At 42.0% G+C, this 17,545-nt stretch overlaps 1 protein-coding gene across 1 annotated transcript in view; it reads left to right on the top strand.

Annotated features, from left to right (window-relative positions):
- Nucleotides 1-4,234: 4,234 nt before the first annotated feature.
- Nucleotides 4,235-17,545, top strand: part of btbd11b (BTB (POZ) domain containing 11b) — a gene marked incomplete at both ends in the record, with an annotated part of 67,998 nt that continues 54,687 nt past the window's right edge. Inside the window, one exon of the mRNA XM_083893192.1 lies at nucleotides 4,235-5,087. Within this exon, the coding sequence (XP_083749318.1) occupies nucleotides 4,235-5,087 (853 nt within the window). The remainder of the gene's footprint in view (nucleotides 5,088-17,545) is intronic.

The following is a 17,545-nucleotide window of genomic DNA, read 5'->3' as shown; positions in this document are numbered from 1 at the left end:
AGTGCATTATCAGTGCTGTGGTTTGATTTAAACCCTGCCTGGAGGAAACATAAACAGTGTACTGCCAATAACCTCAGCCTCTGAACAATACCTTAAATAAGAAAGTTGTCCATTACCAATATTCCTAACTGATTATTGTTTTTTAAGAGTGACAAAATGATGGCAGTGGCCTGCGGGAACACACCTGACAAGATATATGTTGGCAACTTGTAGAAAATTTGAAGGGACCAGTGAGTAAGAATTAGTGAGATCTAAAGGTTAGACTGTGGAATGCAACAAATGAAGTGCACCTCTCCCTTTCACAAGTGTGTCAGGGAACTACGGTGGCCTTGACATACCAAAAAGTATGTCATTCTACCTTGTTTTCATAGTCAGTATCTGCTTCAAAACACACAATTTGGCTGGTTTGTCCAATGGGCTGCTGTAGAGACATGGCGGCATAAGAGGCAGTTCTTCCTAAAGTACTTTGGTAAGGGCTTCTTTACTCTTAGGCTATGAAAACCAAATGATTTTCATTTACAATACATGTGGTTTATTCAGTTTATGCCAATAAACCTTAACTGTTGCACATTGCATATTTTAAAAAGCCTGCTGTTCGCAGAATGGAGGAAGCAAGGGAGCAGGATTTGTTATGTGTATAATGTTGTGTTTTTCCTGGTTGATTGGTTTTTGCCACAAACGCACACTTTTTCAAAGAACCTCAGTTGTGCTGACACACTAGTCCCTCTACATTAAGTTTGATTAAAGTAGTCCCTCAGCTGGAAAGGCTATTTTGCACCCAACATGCACAAGATATTAAATGATCCTTCACGGCTATAAAGACAATAAAAGGCTTTTCAAGGTTAGTTTTATCGTCTAAAGGTGCCTTAACCCTGATTTAGGTACTTTTGTTTTCACAGCAGTAACTCTGCCAAACTATGATGCAGGCTACCAACATCATCGATTTTAAAGATAGGGCAGTCAGTAAAGAGACACTGATGAATAACACAATTAAAGAGAGAGATAAAGAAACAGACCTATCCTTATAAGAGTAATGTGTGGCAATCTGTAAATGTGTGATAATAGAGAGCTGTCCTATGTGACTATGACCTTCCCTTTGACCTTCATAGCCTGAACATGTGTACGTGCATGCATGAGAGTAATCGATGGTTGCTATGATATGCACATGCTGTAGATGTACAAACAGATCTGACTGGAGCATGAACCAAAAGTCATGACTCGATGATATGACTGAACTTTAATAGTAGCAGCATTACAAAGCAAAAATGTAATTGATTTAACTACTAAAAGGGGCGTGAAATTTGCTTTTCCATCTCATACGCTTTTGCCATGCTTAAATCTGCTATGGATCAGGATCAGCATAGGAAAAGCAGGCATTTGCCTGAGGCCCCGAGCTGTGAAGGGTCCCCTGAGAATTGCTAATTATTATTAGTCCACAACAACAACAACTCTGTTGGAACCCCTTCATTTTTTTATAATCAGCTATGCACTGAACAATGCAAAGACCCCATAGTTTGAAATAAGCTTGCATTTATTTGGTTGAATGTAGTCAATCAGTACGCCTCTATGCACAGTGAAGCGGTTTTTGTACTTCCTCTGCTAAAAGGAAGTGAACAGGAAGTAAACAATTTATAGGCCAATTTCAAGATTAAGTCTTGAAAAATGTAATTGTTTTTTTTTTTGAGATGCAAACAACATTTGAACAGATTTCCAGTTTGTTTTTGAGAAAAGCATAGCACTGTTACTGCCACTCATGCCTCACTGGCATTTGATACTGTTGATCCATTCAGACTGGCATCGCAAATCAAACTACCACTTGGTTTATTGTCTATTTATCAAATAGAACACAGTGTGTCCAAATGGCTGGTCCCACCTCTTCTTTTCTTAAGGCCTCTAAAGGAGTGCCACAGGGCTCAGTCTTAGGAATCCATATTTTTCCCTATTTATATAAATAACTTGTGTGACAACTTGTCAAACGTCGCAGTACTCTGCTGCTGCTCTTCCTCATTTGGCCACGCTTTAGAGCTTTTACAGTCCCCTTTTAATACAGTTCAATCTTGCTTGCACCCACTGATACTGGTTTTAAACACAGACAAAATCATTCATGGTATTTTCACATACATATGGATTAACAGAAAATACTTACTATATATATAAATACTATATAAATAAGATCTGCCCAATGCAAATCTATAGAGTTCGTCTCCAGTTATACGTATCTGGGCTTTCTGCTTGATCAGGAACTTTCTTTCATAGCATACATTATATAACTTGGTCCACATACTGAAGGTGAAGCTTGGGGTCTGTGACCATAACAAATCACGCTTCTCCCACCTGTAAACTCCTTGTATTGGCTACCATATTTACCGTTGCTTTATTATGGTGATCTTCTGTAAACAAATGTCTTCATTCACTGAATACTGTTTATCACTGCACTATGGTTTACTTCAGGTTGTTGTTGCCTCATTCATGATCACTGTGACTTGTACGCCAAAGTTGAGTGACCTTCTTGGCTAAATGACCTTCTTTGAGTATACAAAGATAAACTCACTGGATGACACTGATTTACTGTATAAGGCTCTTCTTGGCTTGGTTCTGTCTTATTTATGCTCTCTGCTACAAAGAACCAATAGCCATATGCAATACGTTTCTTGCGGCATTTATCACTTGATTGTTTCCAGAGTTTGGACTGAATTGGGCGAGCGAGCATTAAGTTTTTTTCTGCCCCCTCTGCCTGGAATACTCTAACACAAACGGAACTAAAAATATCTGAACTCATTGCACTCGAAGCTTTTTGTTCCATCTTAAATGTTTAACCACGAGAATCCATTGAACAGGGCCTGTGTTTTTGATGTTACTGCTATTGTCAACGCCTGCATGTTGTATTTGGCAAATTGTTAAATGATTGTCTATTTTAATGTATTGTTTGTAACCTGTCTTTTTGAACTTGTATGGTCAACAGGTCAACCTTGTAAAAGAGATCTTGATCTTAATGGGAGTTGGTTAAATAAAATAAATAAACTAAATCCGACTGAATGTATAAGGCAGTAGTAGTTTGGCCTCCATTTGCATTATTATTATTATTTAGATGTACTTTCAAAGTCCAGTTTACAAAGCCCCCTGCTTTGGACAACATCATTTTAAACATTTCAATTAATACTGCTCCATACATTATTTATGTCATTCATTTAGAGTTGGTGTCACACATGCACTGGCACTTAAACTGCAGTTTCACTGCACAACACCAGGGTTCACTGTTGCTCAACAATTATGTCCAGACTGATTTTAAACACAGTCTTGAGCGTCACAGCATCAGTGAGTGACTTCCATATCATGGAGATGATCATTTTACTCGTTTACATTCATCCACCACGGAGTCACACTGGACTTTTAAATGTGAATATTAACTAGTGTCAGTTCTACAGTGGGTGGCATAGCTGCAGCTGTTTTCAGGATAGTTTGAGGTTTAAATGTTCATGTATTCACCTCAGCTGTTTATATTGTGTCTGTGTTTTAGCCAAAATGGATATAACCCAGGTAGGTTAGATCCTGATCACAGAACGACCTTGAAAGTGATTCAGATCTCTTCAATGAGTTCTCCACTAGAGGAGCACAGGATACATTATGCATGCAATCTATTATTAATGGTCTTGAGTCATGTTACCATCAGACATTCGACCTTAGAAAATATCTGAAAAGCCTGACACTCTGGGGGACTTGTCCTAACCATGATTATGTAAAAACAGTATTAAGTGCCTCATGTTTTCAAGCAATTTCCCTTTAACATATAACACTTTGTGTACCGATTTATGCCAAAGTTAGGAGAACTTACTTTTATCCAAAAGTAGTTTATGGACAATAATAAAACAAGCATCGCATCACATATTTATTCAGTGTGATCATGGATCACATCAATGACTTTTTATCGATCCTGTAAAGCGATCCAATTAAAACTCCGCTGCTTCATCCCGCGAGGCCATTGGCTGACAGCTGTTCTCTGCGCTCCGCGGCCCCGCCTCCCACTGTCACGCACTGTGAGTGTCACTGTGGATGCAGTGTTTGTGAGATCGTCCAACTTTACCTTCGGATGGACTTTATCGAAAAACAACACTCGCTCTCTTTTCCTTCATAAAGAGCTCGTGCCGCGCCGGGCACGTGCCCACTCAAACAGCATCTTTTGGGATATTTTTCCTGCACTTTTCAGCAGCCCTCCTCTGCAGCATGAAGTGCAGTTATGGCCAGGAGTAGTAAGTCAGTCGCGAGGACCCTGGAGGATTTGACGCTAGACTCAGGTTATGGTGGAGCCGCAGACTCCTTCAGGTCTTCCAGTGCGTCGCTGTGCTGCTCGGATGCACATGGGGCGAATTACTGGCAATTAACCGACTCGATGCACAGTCGACACAACAGCCTGGACACTGTTAACACGGTCCTGGTCGAAGACGCCGAGATCCTGGAGTGCACCGTGCGGTGCGCCAAACTACCCGAGCTTGAGGATGTGCCGTGGAGCCTCGGGGAAGTGGCGAGCGCACTGAACAAGGACGAGGAGATGAGTCTGCCGACCCCGCCGCAGGACGTCCTGCACAGGCTGTCGGTGCTGGTCAGCCGGGCTCTGGTCAGGGTCGCCAAGGAGGCGCAGCGCCTGAGTTTGCGCTATGCCAAATGCACCAAATACGAGATCCAAAGTGCCATAAAGATCGTCCTGTCGTGGAGCGTCTCGATGAGCTGCATCAGCGCGGCCCTCAGTGCCTTGTCTCTGTACAACATGAGCACGGAGGAGGACAAGTTTAGCCGCGGTAAGTCGGTGCGCTGCGGACTCCTCTTCAACGTGGGGAAGTTCTTCAGGTGGATGGTGGACAGCAGGGTCGCGGTGCGGATCCACGAGCACGCCGCCATCTACCTGGCTGCGTGCATGGAGAGCCTTTTCCGCGAGGTGTACGCGCGGGTGCTGCGTAGTGCGCTACTGGAGCGAGATAACGGGATCCCCAAGTTCACCGTGGAGCTCCTGGAGCAGGCCGTCAACGGTGACGCGGAGATGTGGGGCTCCCTGCAGCCGTGGCAACACCTCATCTGTGGGAAGAATGCAAACGGTGAGCTATGGATAATGAAACCCAGTGCAACAGGGTGTCCCCCCTCTTATCTTCCCCTCCACACAGCCACCGTTTATAAACCACAATGCCTCTGGTCATAAAGTGTGTTTTTTCGTCACTGTTGACATAAAAAACATCCACTGATTTATTCATCTCAAATAGAATAAATGGTTAATGCAGTCAGATCACCAACATAAATTATACAGTTATGGGAACTGTGATCATTTCTTTTTAAGAAGATCATCACGTGCACTTGCTGCCAGGACATTAAACCCATTATTCTCTCTTTTTTGGGACCTTTATGGTAGCCATAAGTTTAAAATGATCTGTGCAGCTGATATAGTGCCTCCCTTTAGAGGAGCAGACATGTAGCAGATGACTGAGTATAGACCACAGAGGGAGAGAGTGGTCCTCTTTCCTCCTGTGTCTTCTGTGCAGTCTTAATATTACAGTTGTTACTGATTAATATCCCTCATATGTGCCTGTTTTTTTTAATGCACCATGATGAAGCTGGGTCTGTCATCCCCAGGCTTTATGGCTCTCTATGAGAGCTTTTACTAAAAGCAGCTGTACAATGATTCCCTGCAGGGGTTGCTTTTATTCTTTTCCCCTAAAAGAGGAAGAAAGTCTTTCATTCCTGTACACATGTGCCGGCTCTGGTGCATGCAATACATGACATTTTGGTTTCTAGTGTTATGAAATTCTTCTTTTGTGTGTGCTTTGTAACTGTAATTCTATTCAGACTTCCCCACAGCTTAACCAGCAATACAGCACACACCACACTAAAGCAGGCTTGCTCCTGTTTTGATGGATGTTGTGAAAGTGCTGCTGTGGCTCCTCTTGCAACAGGTTTATGTAATGAAAGGCCTTGGGGGAACCTATGTGCTATCACGCATTATGCAGAGTGATGTGAATAAAACTGAGTTAGCGAGTGAAAGATGGACAGACAGAAAGTTAGAAAGACTTTCGCTGATGAATCACCAACCAAGGCCTGGCAGAGAGGCACTTTATTTCACTCTTTGTTCCTGAGCTGCAATGAAACAATATGAATACATGTCACTCTGTCACACTGTTTCTGTGCGAATACATAGCGCATTGTAAGATTTCAGCTGCACACCTCATATGTGATAATTACAGTAATGACAACACTCATCAACATTGTGTAAAGGCGTTCACACAAACAATGCTAAAAAATCGCTCTGCGTTCAGTGTAAAGGTGGCTTTAAGTTTTTAAAGCACACCTAGACCGGAAGTTCCAATAAATGCTGTTTTTTAGTGTGTATCTGCGTCATTACCTTGTTTAAGAAGCCCTGAAGGTTCTAAACAAACAGTTCAGCCACTGCTGAGAAAGCTGTGTTTTATTGTAATCTCGGGCTCAGCGAGATCTCTGAAAAAACCTGGTCCGGTTACGTAAACACCGGTTCTCCAGAACAGCAGATCGTCCGGCACTAGTCCGGGCACATCCGGTTGCATACATTGAACCGCAGAAGAAGAATAACGTCCGTTGTGGAGGTGTTTCACGAGCGACAGTGTCTTCTGACTCTGGGTCTGACTCCGGGTCAAAGTCATAAAAAGGACTGTGGCTGGGAGTCGTGAAGAAGCTATTTTTTAAACATTGTTAAAACAATGTTTTGATAATGAGTCGCAGTGCATCCACCGCTCCAGAGGGGGGAGCTGCACTTCTGAGAGCGGGTGTACTTCCAGGTACTGGCCAATCACAAGACTCTTCTGTCTTCTGGGTGAGAGAGTTGAGTCTCAAATCTCGCGGCTGGGAAACACCGTCAGAAAAGAGGATTTCTATTGGCTCGTTTACAGCAACTAGGAGGTTTTTGACCATAACAACAAGTTAACGTATGTAAGTAGACCTCCATAACTAACATACATGAGCAACAGGACCACTCTGTGAGCTTTAAGTATAAATACCGGGCCACGTGGTTGGTGTAGTGGTCAGCACTCTTGTCTTTGCTGCAAGAAGACCTGGGTATTTGACCCGATTGGAAACAAGGGCCTTCCTGCATGGACTTTCCATGTGGGTGTGGGTTTTCTCCAGGTATTCCAGTTCCCTCCCACAGTCCAAACACATGCAACATGATGATTAGGTAAATTGGACACTCTAAATTGACCGTGAGTGTGAGAGTGGATGGTTGTTTGTCTCTATATGTAGCCCTGTGATGGACTGGCGATCTGTCAGGGTGTGACCTTGCCTATCGCCCTATGCAGGCTGAGATTGGCACAGCTCCCCCTGCAACCCTCTTTTTTAGGATAATGTGGTAGGTGAATGGATGGATGGAGTATCCAATACCAACGTTGGTTGCCACAGGTGGTGGTGTGTAACGCAGCTGGTGTGTAATACGTCATTCACACACACACCCATGCATGTACGTAGCTGTCCCAGCATCTGTTTTGTTTTTTATAAACATTAAATGTATTTGGTTGAGTTTCATGCGTTAGCAACAGGGGGAGATTGAAATAGCAAGTTTTGTCTGCAGAGCCACAGCTGTGGAGAATTATCACGAGAGGAGGCAAGGCGACTGTAATAACATTATATTAAATATAATACAAGAGCCAGAGGAAAATCCTCGGCTGAATTTCTATTGCTTACCTGGCCAGGAGAGAAAATATGCCTCATTTGGCATCTGTCTTGATATTTCTTTTCACTTCCAGCAGTCAAATACAAAATAAATAAAATACAGACTCTCTTTTGATGGAGATTTTTTTGCAAAGATAGCAAGGCCTCTAAGGTTTGGAAATAGAGTTATTGGGTATTTCTGACCCATAGCTGCATCTCGCTGTGTTTGACTAACATTTTGTCAACCAGGGTCTCAAAGTGCTACGAGCTGTGAAGTCAGTATTTCAATTTAACATTTTTCCTTATTCTCTGATGACATTGTGGTTATTTAATCTCTTAAAATAATACATTTATTGTATAATGTACCTTTTTTGAAATCCCTTACACAGTGCAAAGATAGTGGGACAGTCCAGAGACGATGGAATAAATTATTAGAGTTTAACATTTTTCCTTATTCTCTGATGACATTGTGGTTATTTAATCTCTTAAAATAATACATTTATTGTATAATGTACCTTTTTTGAAATCCCTTACACAGTGCAAAGATAGTGGGACAGTCCAGAGACGATGGAATAAATTATTAGAGCTTAAAAGAATGAGGCTGTACGGTATGGAAAGTCACTTTGCATGTGGCTCCAGCTGTAGAAGAGGTGTGGTGAGTGACCAGTGGTGCATTGGACCGATGAATAGGATGAAATGCAAGAAAAACGTCTGGAGCATGTGGAATATTGATGTAATTCCTCAAAGGCTTGAAAAGTGACAGAGTGTGCATGAAGTCTAGGTCTGTAACAGGCTCAATTGTGTTACTCATACTGTGATGTGTGGTGCTTTTGAAGTGTTAGAACAAGCCTAAAAAATTGCTGTAATTAATAATTTTGGACCCAGAGAAAGCATTGTGAGAGCGTAAACCTCTGCCAAGGCTGCTCAGCTTCCCACAGTGTCTGTCCAAATCCACCCCTTCATTTTTGAGTTATGCTGCTTGATGGCAAACAGACAAATGGACAAAACCATAACCTCGTCAGTGGCGGTAATTGCAATGTGTCAAAATGAATATTCAGTAACGGTGACCGCACACACCGAAAGCCAAATTTGCCCTGTTAGTGTTTCGCTGGAAGTCAGTGAGGTCAGGTCAGTTATTGCAGGATTAAAACAGACCGGGTTTAAGAGACAGTGTTGTGTGTTTGTGGTAATTTCATATTGTGAAAGATTTCCTCCTGCACCCCATGTGGATGCCCTCTATCAACAGTGACAGTGAGGCTGAGATACAGACTTTTCATGTCTTGCCTTTCCAGAAGAGGAAAAAAAGAAGGAACATCAGCCACTCATTCCAAGGGTGGGGTGACCTTACTCCAACCACCGCCTGCCAAATCAAACATCACTCCATCCATTCTCGTTGTGTCTCTTTGCCAAGTGAGAGTAATTGAGGTGATTTTTCCGTATTATGCCAAAGCCCATCCATCTCTGTGAGCAAGCCTTTAGGAATATCTTAATTTCATCTCTTCCAACAAAGCTGATTTGTTTTTCTCTTATTGTGCTCTCACAAAGTCAGCCAAGCCTCACTGTGTCATTGGGTATTCTCCCTTTTTAGAACATTCACAAACCTCTATTAGGTACCTCAATGAAGAGCTGATTAATTGTTGAGGGCTTTTTCTCTTCCTCAAGGGGTTGAATTTAATGGCAGTAGTTGGACATTTTCAGAAATATGCACACAAGTTACAGCCATCATTTGGAAAATGGTTAGCTTGGCTCTGTCAAATTGTAATAGAAATAGATCTACCAGGACCACGTGTTTAATTTCTACAGTAACGGTTATAAAATGGCTGCACAGGATCAAAAATCCAAATGTGATTCTTATTTGAAATGCAGTCCAATAAGCACAAGAGGTTTTGTGTATAAGAACTGTTCATACTATACTATATGTTGTATGTACATGTGCGTCATGTGCATTCATTTATTTCTTCGTAGTTCCTGTGCTTTTTCAAACGAGTGGGGAAAAGCTTGCTCTCTGTTTGCTTTTATAGGTGAAAATGTCTGCCTCGACACAGGATTCATGATTACCTTATGCTATAACGTCTGTTCGCACAGACTGCAGCTCACAGTTCTGCAATGGCACATCAAGCATACAGCCAGCCTCCCACACATCAGCCTCCAACACACACACGCACACGCACACGCGCACACACATGCACATGCATCAAGATGTCAGGGGCTTCTCTCACCATGTTTGACTCAGTGTTATTCGCAGGTGGGTGTTAGGTTTCCCTTCTTCGGCTGTGGGATCCTGTCAGAACAGGAAACTGCTCTATATGGTGGGATATTTCTTATGGCTCCCGCTAGACACAGGAACACAGTGACTCTTTGATTTCTTTAGTGATGTGCATGTCAAGGAGAACGTCTCGAGTGAGCATGATATCTAGCGCTTAGGGACATGTACCACCCTGAGGACGAGTTTCTAATTACCTTTTAGGTGTGAGGCAATTTTCAAGTCTGGGCAGAAATGCTTTGGATTGTAATTTTGTTGAAACTGAAAGAAAAAGATCACCCTGAATTTGTTTAAAAACAATTATAGGTTGATGTATGTTAGTAATAGACTAATTTTGTTTAATGCCATGAGGACAGGTGGCTTATCATACATGATTTGATGCAGAGACATTTACAAACCAGCCTCAGGTTAGGTTTTTCAAATAAAATCATTAAGTTTGGCCTATATTTGACTTTTTGTCGCATTTCGGGCATGTGGGTTTAAACTGGTAAATGAGAATGGTACATCCAAAGATGTTTTTTATCTGTTGGCACTGTTGTTTTCTAATCACAGTGGCGTAAAGCATCCATGTGCTTTCATGTGTAGAATACATAAGCATGTCTTTCTTTCTTAAGTCAATTTAGCATCGACGCCCATCAATCAGCGATAAATACATCACAGAGCTGTCAGTGATACCAAATTCACAGTTAGCAGGCACAACATACATCTTTTGAAGAGCAGTTGCCAGCTGCATGTGAAATATAACCCTGTTTAAGGGTAATTTGAGGTAATTTGAAGAACCGGGCATTCTACTCTCAGCTATTGTTCTCCTTTCACTACTCCCCTTTCCTTTTTTCTTACAAATTATTATTCGCTATCCCTGTTGCATGATGCACAGCCCTTTGTGCCTTGTCAACAGAGTGGTAAATTTGAAAAATGACTAACTATTAATACAAATTTGTGCCGAGTGGGTACACAAAAGTATTAAATGACTGTATTTTAACACATCCTGCCAAACATCAGACCATAAAGTGTTTCAGTGAGGAGGGATTTTCCTTCAATGTTGTACATTTGTTGAGTGGGACAAGGAGAAGACGAGAGCATGATGTGTAGAGTATGTTACACTTTCTAGTTCCTCTACTATGGAGCTGTGTGCTGTTGTAGCAGCACTTCACAGGGGTGAGAGAGTACACCTCCCATTCCACTCACATCTTTTACTCTTTACCCCAATAGTTGGAGTTGACATGCAAGGTTGGTGCCTGGTGCACACGTACTGGGGAAAGCAGACAGACAGGAATGACTGCGGTCTACTCTGGTACCACTCAGTACCGGTGGAGACTGGCCCCCATTATGTCTGGGGGGGGGGGGGGGGGTGAGATATGCTATATATCATATGTGCAAGGGAAACCCTTATACAGCAGTAGATGCATTCAAGGCAACAGGGAGATTTGTGCAGACAGAAAGACACACATACACACACAGAATCACATGGCCCAGGAGAAAATCTGGATTTAATTGTGAGTTTTGGGAGGAGAACGAGGAATGCTGATGTGACTCAGAGGCTGGTACAGCAAGTAAGAGCTGCAGCAAAGTTTATTTCAGTTGATTATGAGGAGACAGGTGACAGAATACCAGTTAATACTGCATCCAGCTGGCGGTATACCTGCAATAGATGGGCACATTTATTTCTGTAACATTGTTTCCCCTCATACATCCAAGAGGATTGTTTTAAGACGATCAATCGCATGGTGCTATGTGTTTATACGTGCAGCCGGCAAACATACACACTGTATCAGTCAGTTGCTATACGAGTTTAAATGCAGTCATTGTATTTAGCAAACCTGTTAGTGGTTATTCAGTGTGGAGTGGGCAGAGTGGAAATATGGCATGCTTTTACCCTTTTGAAGAGAATTAACAAAATATAATCTTCGACAGTATAATCAATGCCATCGATTGATCATGCGAAAGTGGAAAAAACCAAAGCACCAGTCATAAAGCTGGAGCTGCTGCAGCTAGGACTAAATTAGTGTATGCATCTTATTTTCATGCTTGACCTTTCACACTGAAATTAGATTTGCTCCATTATAGTCACAACAATGCTTACACGGTGCACTTATTGAATGGATGGAAATCACTCTGGGTAATGCGTTGAGCTTCCCGTTTACCATCAGTCGACAAGCTGCAGTGTTTTGGGTCACACTGTTGGGGGCTTTACCTGGGAGAGAGTTGTTGTAAATCTTCTGGGTGACAGTCAGAGGCAGACTCATCTGTACTCAGTATTCTGTCTTTTTTTCCATTATACAGTCCTCAGCTCTACTCAGTTTGGTATCAGGCACATGGTTTTCCGTTGCTATAGTACCTTCTTAATGTGGATGGGGTTGTCAAAGCACAGCTGCACACAACTGCTGTGATTCATTTCACGTTTCATCCATCCATCCATTATCTACCGCTTTATCCTCCACCAGAGGGTAGCTGACAGGGCGATAGGCGGGGTACACTCTGGATAGTTTGTCACTCCATCACAGGGCCACATAGAGACAAACAACCATTCACTCTCACACTCATGGTCAATTTAGAGTGGCCAATTGACCTCATCCCCATATTGGATGCTTTTGGACTGTGGGTGGAAGACAGAACGGGAAGAAAACCCATGCGCACATGGGGAAAACGTGCAAAGGCCATGGAGAAAGGCCCTTGTTCCAACCATGGCAGGAGTGCTCATCACTAGACCAACCATGTGGCCCCAAATCATTAGAATCAATTAATTAAAGGGATTATTTCAGTACTTCCTGCATGACCGGAGCACAGACTCCATCTGACACAGCCACTGAACTAAAATCCCTGGGAATGGGTTGTGATTCAGCTCACGATCGCTGGTTTTCAGCAGTGCTGTTGCTAAATACCCCAATATAGAGATCTTAGAAATTTCCTTGCTAAATGTTGGAGATTAACGCATGCTTTTTTTTAAATTAGCTGATCTACAGTTTTGGCATTGTTCAGTTTAAATCCTTCTGGATGTTGCGACACTGTGTGACCTGCAGTCCGTTGACGTCACATTTTAGTATCGGCTCAGCTCGCTTGGAACCTTGCCAGAGCAGGCACCAAAAAAAGCACTAGGTACCTGGTGCCACCCCTAATGGAAAAAAACAACAACAACAAAAATTAGTAGAGTTCATGGCGTGCTGAAACTCTATGATGGAAAAGCATCATTATCTAGACTAAACAATAAGACTTGAAAAATGCTTTAATCAGAATATTTAAAAGAAAATCCAATGAATCTATGACTAAGGATATGTTGACTTTGGAAGCAGAGCAGAGGGAGAGAAAGAGGCTCAGATGGCAAGGATCAAAATAGGAAAATTCATAAAAGAAGCAACGGGCAACAGATGAGAGCCAGACCAACAATGTCTGCAAGGAAAATGAATCTGAGAAAACAAGTACCAGCAAGTGGTTTGTTGGGTGAAGCATCCGTTTCTACTGTGCAGTTTAAAATTCCAAGAGATGGAAATAATCCTGTTTTAATATGAGCCAGACTGGCTGGAATTTATGAATAAAACACTGGTAAATAAGCTTTTAAATTGTCTCCCTGCATCTACCAGGCATAAATTTCACTCTGCATGTACACAGCACCTTTCTAGCCTGTCAACCACTTGAAAAGCTTTGTAAAATCATTCACCAATATGTGTATTATGCAGCAGTTAGTAAGAGCTACTCCTGAGCCATGCTATCCCCTTTAGTCACCAGTAGAAAATTGAAATGTGTGACAGGGGAAACACCTGCATGTTAGGAAACATCAAGATACAGTTCTTCTCCAGTGACAGTTGGTGAACTGTGAACCACGTTCCAAGATATTTAGGTAACTCAACAAATACACCCACGTTGTCTCACAGCATGGCCAGCATTGGTAATAAGCAGAACATTGCTAATCCAGTTAGGCCTTTCATTTCACCTGTTTTAAGCACAGTAACACAAGGATGACAGTTAATAGCCTGTCGGCAACAAACCTCACTTGATACTTAAGCTTTGTAGTGTCCGTCAATGATAATGTGATATCAGGAAATTATTTCTTCATATCAGCCAGTCTAAGTCATGTCTACAGTGCAAACCTGTCTGGGATTTCTTCGGTGCTCGCTGGGACTTCTGTTATTTCAGTCTTCTTCCAGACAAACCGCTCTCGAAAAGACCAGGCAGTTGTTGCTCGTAAAGAATACAGACCAATCAGCTGTATAAACAGATCAAGTTCATGTACCAGAAATAAACAGCATTCCCATGGAATAAACATATACTTTCACTGAAGGACACATTTATCCTTGGATATATATGGATGTAGGCCTATACACTGGCCTGTGCTAATCTGTGCTGCTGTTCTTTGATATTCCTCTTCTATGTGTTCTTGATCAAACTCAAATGTGAAACCTTATTAAATCAGAGCTGAGATTTATTAACCCTGAATCAACCACCTGAATAACCAATTTCCCAGTCTACCTGCAGTGCATGTAAGTCAGTAACTGTCCTCCGACTTTTCCCAGCAATCATATGGATGTGCTTGAACTTGTCTCATTCACTTGCATATAAAGGCATCAGTCGTGAATGTCATAGTGACACAGAGATGAAGGGAACAAGTTTTTCTAGTTTACTCAAAAGTTGCACAACCTTTGAACTCATCAATGCATTCTTGTCTGTTGAGGACATCGCGTCAGTAAAGCTGAGGTCTGTAGTATATCACAGTTGTTAGTAGGGCTGAATTTGAACTAGATTTGTGGTATTTTTTGCCCAAATCTCGCAAGACTATCACAATCCCTTTTGTGTTGATGCAATAGTCTCGTCTGACTGTGAGCTTTGGTGAAGCTAACAGCTGAGTCTGCAGATTTGTTCATTAGGGTTAGTGCGCAGCCCAGATTTTGGAACCACGCACAAAGGGGTGTATTGGATGTACGTGGACATCTGCTCAAACCAGATGTGTACAAGGGTCCTGTAGCATTGTTCTCTTCTTCTTTGGTAGGAATGCGTCCTATTTCATGCGTCCAGGCTTGTACCGCCACCTTATGGTGATGTGGGATACTACAGTACCCTAATGCAAGCGTATACCAGAGTCCGCAATATGCGACATGCAATGCAACACACTCTTAGGCGCACAACGTGTGCGGAAGTATACCAGGGCCTTAACCTATTACATTTATTTTAACATAAACGTTTTGGTGATGCACCCGGTTAGAGAGATTTAAAAATATTTAAATTTTATACAGTTTTGCAGCATTAGTTCTGTGAAAATCTTTCATAACCAAACAAAATTGGCATGGAAACTGAAATATTTCTAAAAGAATCGATATCGAATCTAGTAGAACAGGGGTTCTCAAAGTTTTGGTACCTGAGTGCTATTTAGGAACCCAACATTGGACTGAGGGCCGCCAAAGGGAAAAAAACAGAAAGAAATCCCATTTGTAGTAATTTTAATGACCAGATTGCAGTTCTACAGTTTACACTTGTTGGCCAGAAATGTTTCTGTGGGCTGCCATTGGCCCCCGGGCTGCACTTTGAGAACCAATGTAGTAGAATATCGAGTTGAATTGGGAGCTTGAATTGAGCAAACTGATTCAGGAAATCCGGTACAGGACTGGGTAAGCAGTGATACCCAGTCCTGTTGTTAGTCAATTTATATTAACCTGAATTTGATATAACATTATATTGTCTGAGAATAATTACACTTTAAATAAAGTGATCAAAAATCATTGGAATTGAGTAATCCATCAACACTCTCAATTATGAGGAAAACCAACAACAATTTGTCCTAAATAAGTAAATTTCACATAAACACATTTTTGTTAAGACACCATGAATTCAGTGTACATTTTATTAAATGACTGAATCTTTCTCTGGCAGCCTTACTTGTCTTTCAGGACCCGTTTTCTCTATCCGAACATGGGTCTGCTTACTGAAAGAAAGGCACATACATACTGTGATATAGTTGTGTTCTAGCCGGCAGTGCATTTGCTGATGCAGTACTGATTCTCTTCCACTGGACTGGTATCCCATTACCTCCCATGAGAGCTCGGCACACTGACCTTCGGACTATGAGTGTGTGCCATGACATATACACTGTGCACCTTTCCTCTTTATATTTTCTATTGTGTAATTGTCTTAATTCAATCAGAGCCCATGACTTAAAATATTTAAATGCTATCACTCATTCTCTCTCTTTGCCCTTCTGTCTTTAATTTGCATGCCTTTTTCCCCTCAGCCTCTCTATTTTGCTTTTTCATTTCTTCCCTTTTTTCTTTCAGTCGCTGCCTTGATAGAGAGTAAGTGCTGAGTTGAGGTAACCTTGTCTCGTCCTACAAGTCTGCCAGCGCTCTAATGACTCTGTCAATCCAGACATGGAAGGCCCTGCTGGGGAGCCGACCTCAACCTTAGTCCCCACTGTGGACAGACACAAGTCTGAACCGTGACAGATCTCCTCCAGATCAAACTACAATCTGGAGTTCATTCTCCAGAATGTGCGATAGAGACATGATGAGAATGTGCCAGAGAGCAAGACTGCGTCTACGTCAACGCCAATCAACGTTTATACACAAGGTCCATATGTCTGTGTCATTTTGCACTTAAACAGCTGCACATTATATGTTTTCTCCATCTTTTACTCCAACTGAGTGAATTTGTTCAACCCCCAGCTGAACTAAGGGCATATGGTACACATTACCACAGGAGAAGGTGTGTCAGTTTGGTTCATGTTGTATTGGCAACATATGCTGCACCCTGCTTTGCTCTCATTTGTTTGTGAAAAGACAGATTTGAGCAGTGAGGGCCTCTTCTGCCTCTCACTTTCTTAGAAAAACACAAAGGACACAGGGTACAAAAGTCATAGAACCATGCCAAGATGGATTACTATGTGCTTGATAATCAAACTTTCATCTGGAATAATTATCTTTCCGTTTTTTTTAAGAAACTTGATTGTCATCTTTAGGATTCATGGATAATGGCACACACACTCACATATGTAATAATTTAATGTGTGTGTATCTAGAGGGAGGAGTGAGTACAGCAGTCATTACTTTCACAGTGCTATTGAAATATTAAATTATGTTCCTAATAAAAAATAAACACCTTTGCCACAGCACAGTGGTGCTTAAACGCTACTGTTGTATAAATGACTCATCCTTGTCATTATACTGCTTTTTCTTTTAGTTCAGTCACTGTCTCTTTTGGACAGTCAGATGTTCAGAGTGCTCTCTGACTCACAGGAAAGAGTGAATGTGCGAGGACGACACACTGCCGGTGTGTCTGTCACTTCTTTATCTGGCTTGATATTTCATCAGCTCGGCTACAAAGCTCTGCTCCACGCAGTCTCACTCATGGTTTTTTCAAAGACGAGCGTGAGGAGAATGGAGTTTCATCTCATTGTTTTGAAGCGAGGGATACTATGCATAGCATGAATATTGTTTTCATACATATGGAATAACAAAGTCGTTTTCTCCTGAGCGTAGCTCTCTGCTGGTTGAGGCAGATTTATCTTTAACATTGGGTTGGAGGGGTCGTATGAGGGAGACCCAGCACTCCTCCTTGTCACACCACTCCTAGCTCTTTTATAACAGTAATTGAGGCAAAGTGATGGCTCCTCAGGGGCCCACCAGTGATCTTGACCCCAGTATC

Source organism: Microchirus variegatus, assembly GCF_963457635.1.
Source record: "Microchirus variegatus genome assembly, chromosome: 8".
Lineage (NCBI taxonomy): Eukaryota > Metazoa > Chordata > Actinopteri > Pleuronectiformes > Soleidae > Microchirus > Microchirus variegatus.
Note: the sequence above shows the minus strand (reverse complement) of the source record. Positions and strands in the feature narration are given on the sequence as shown.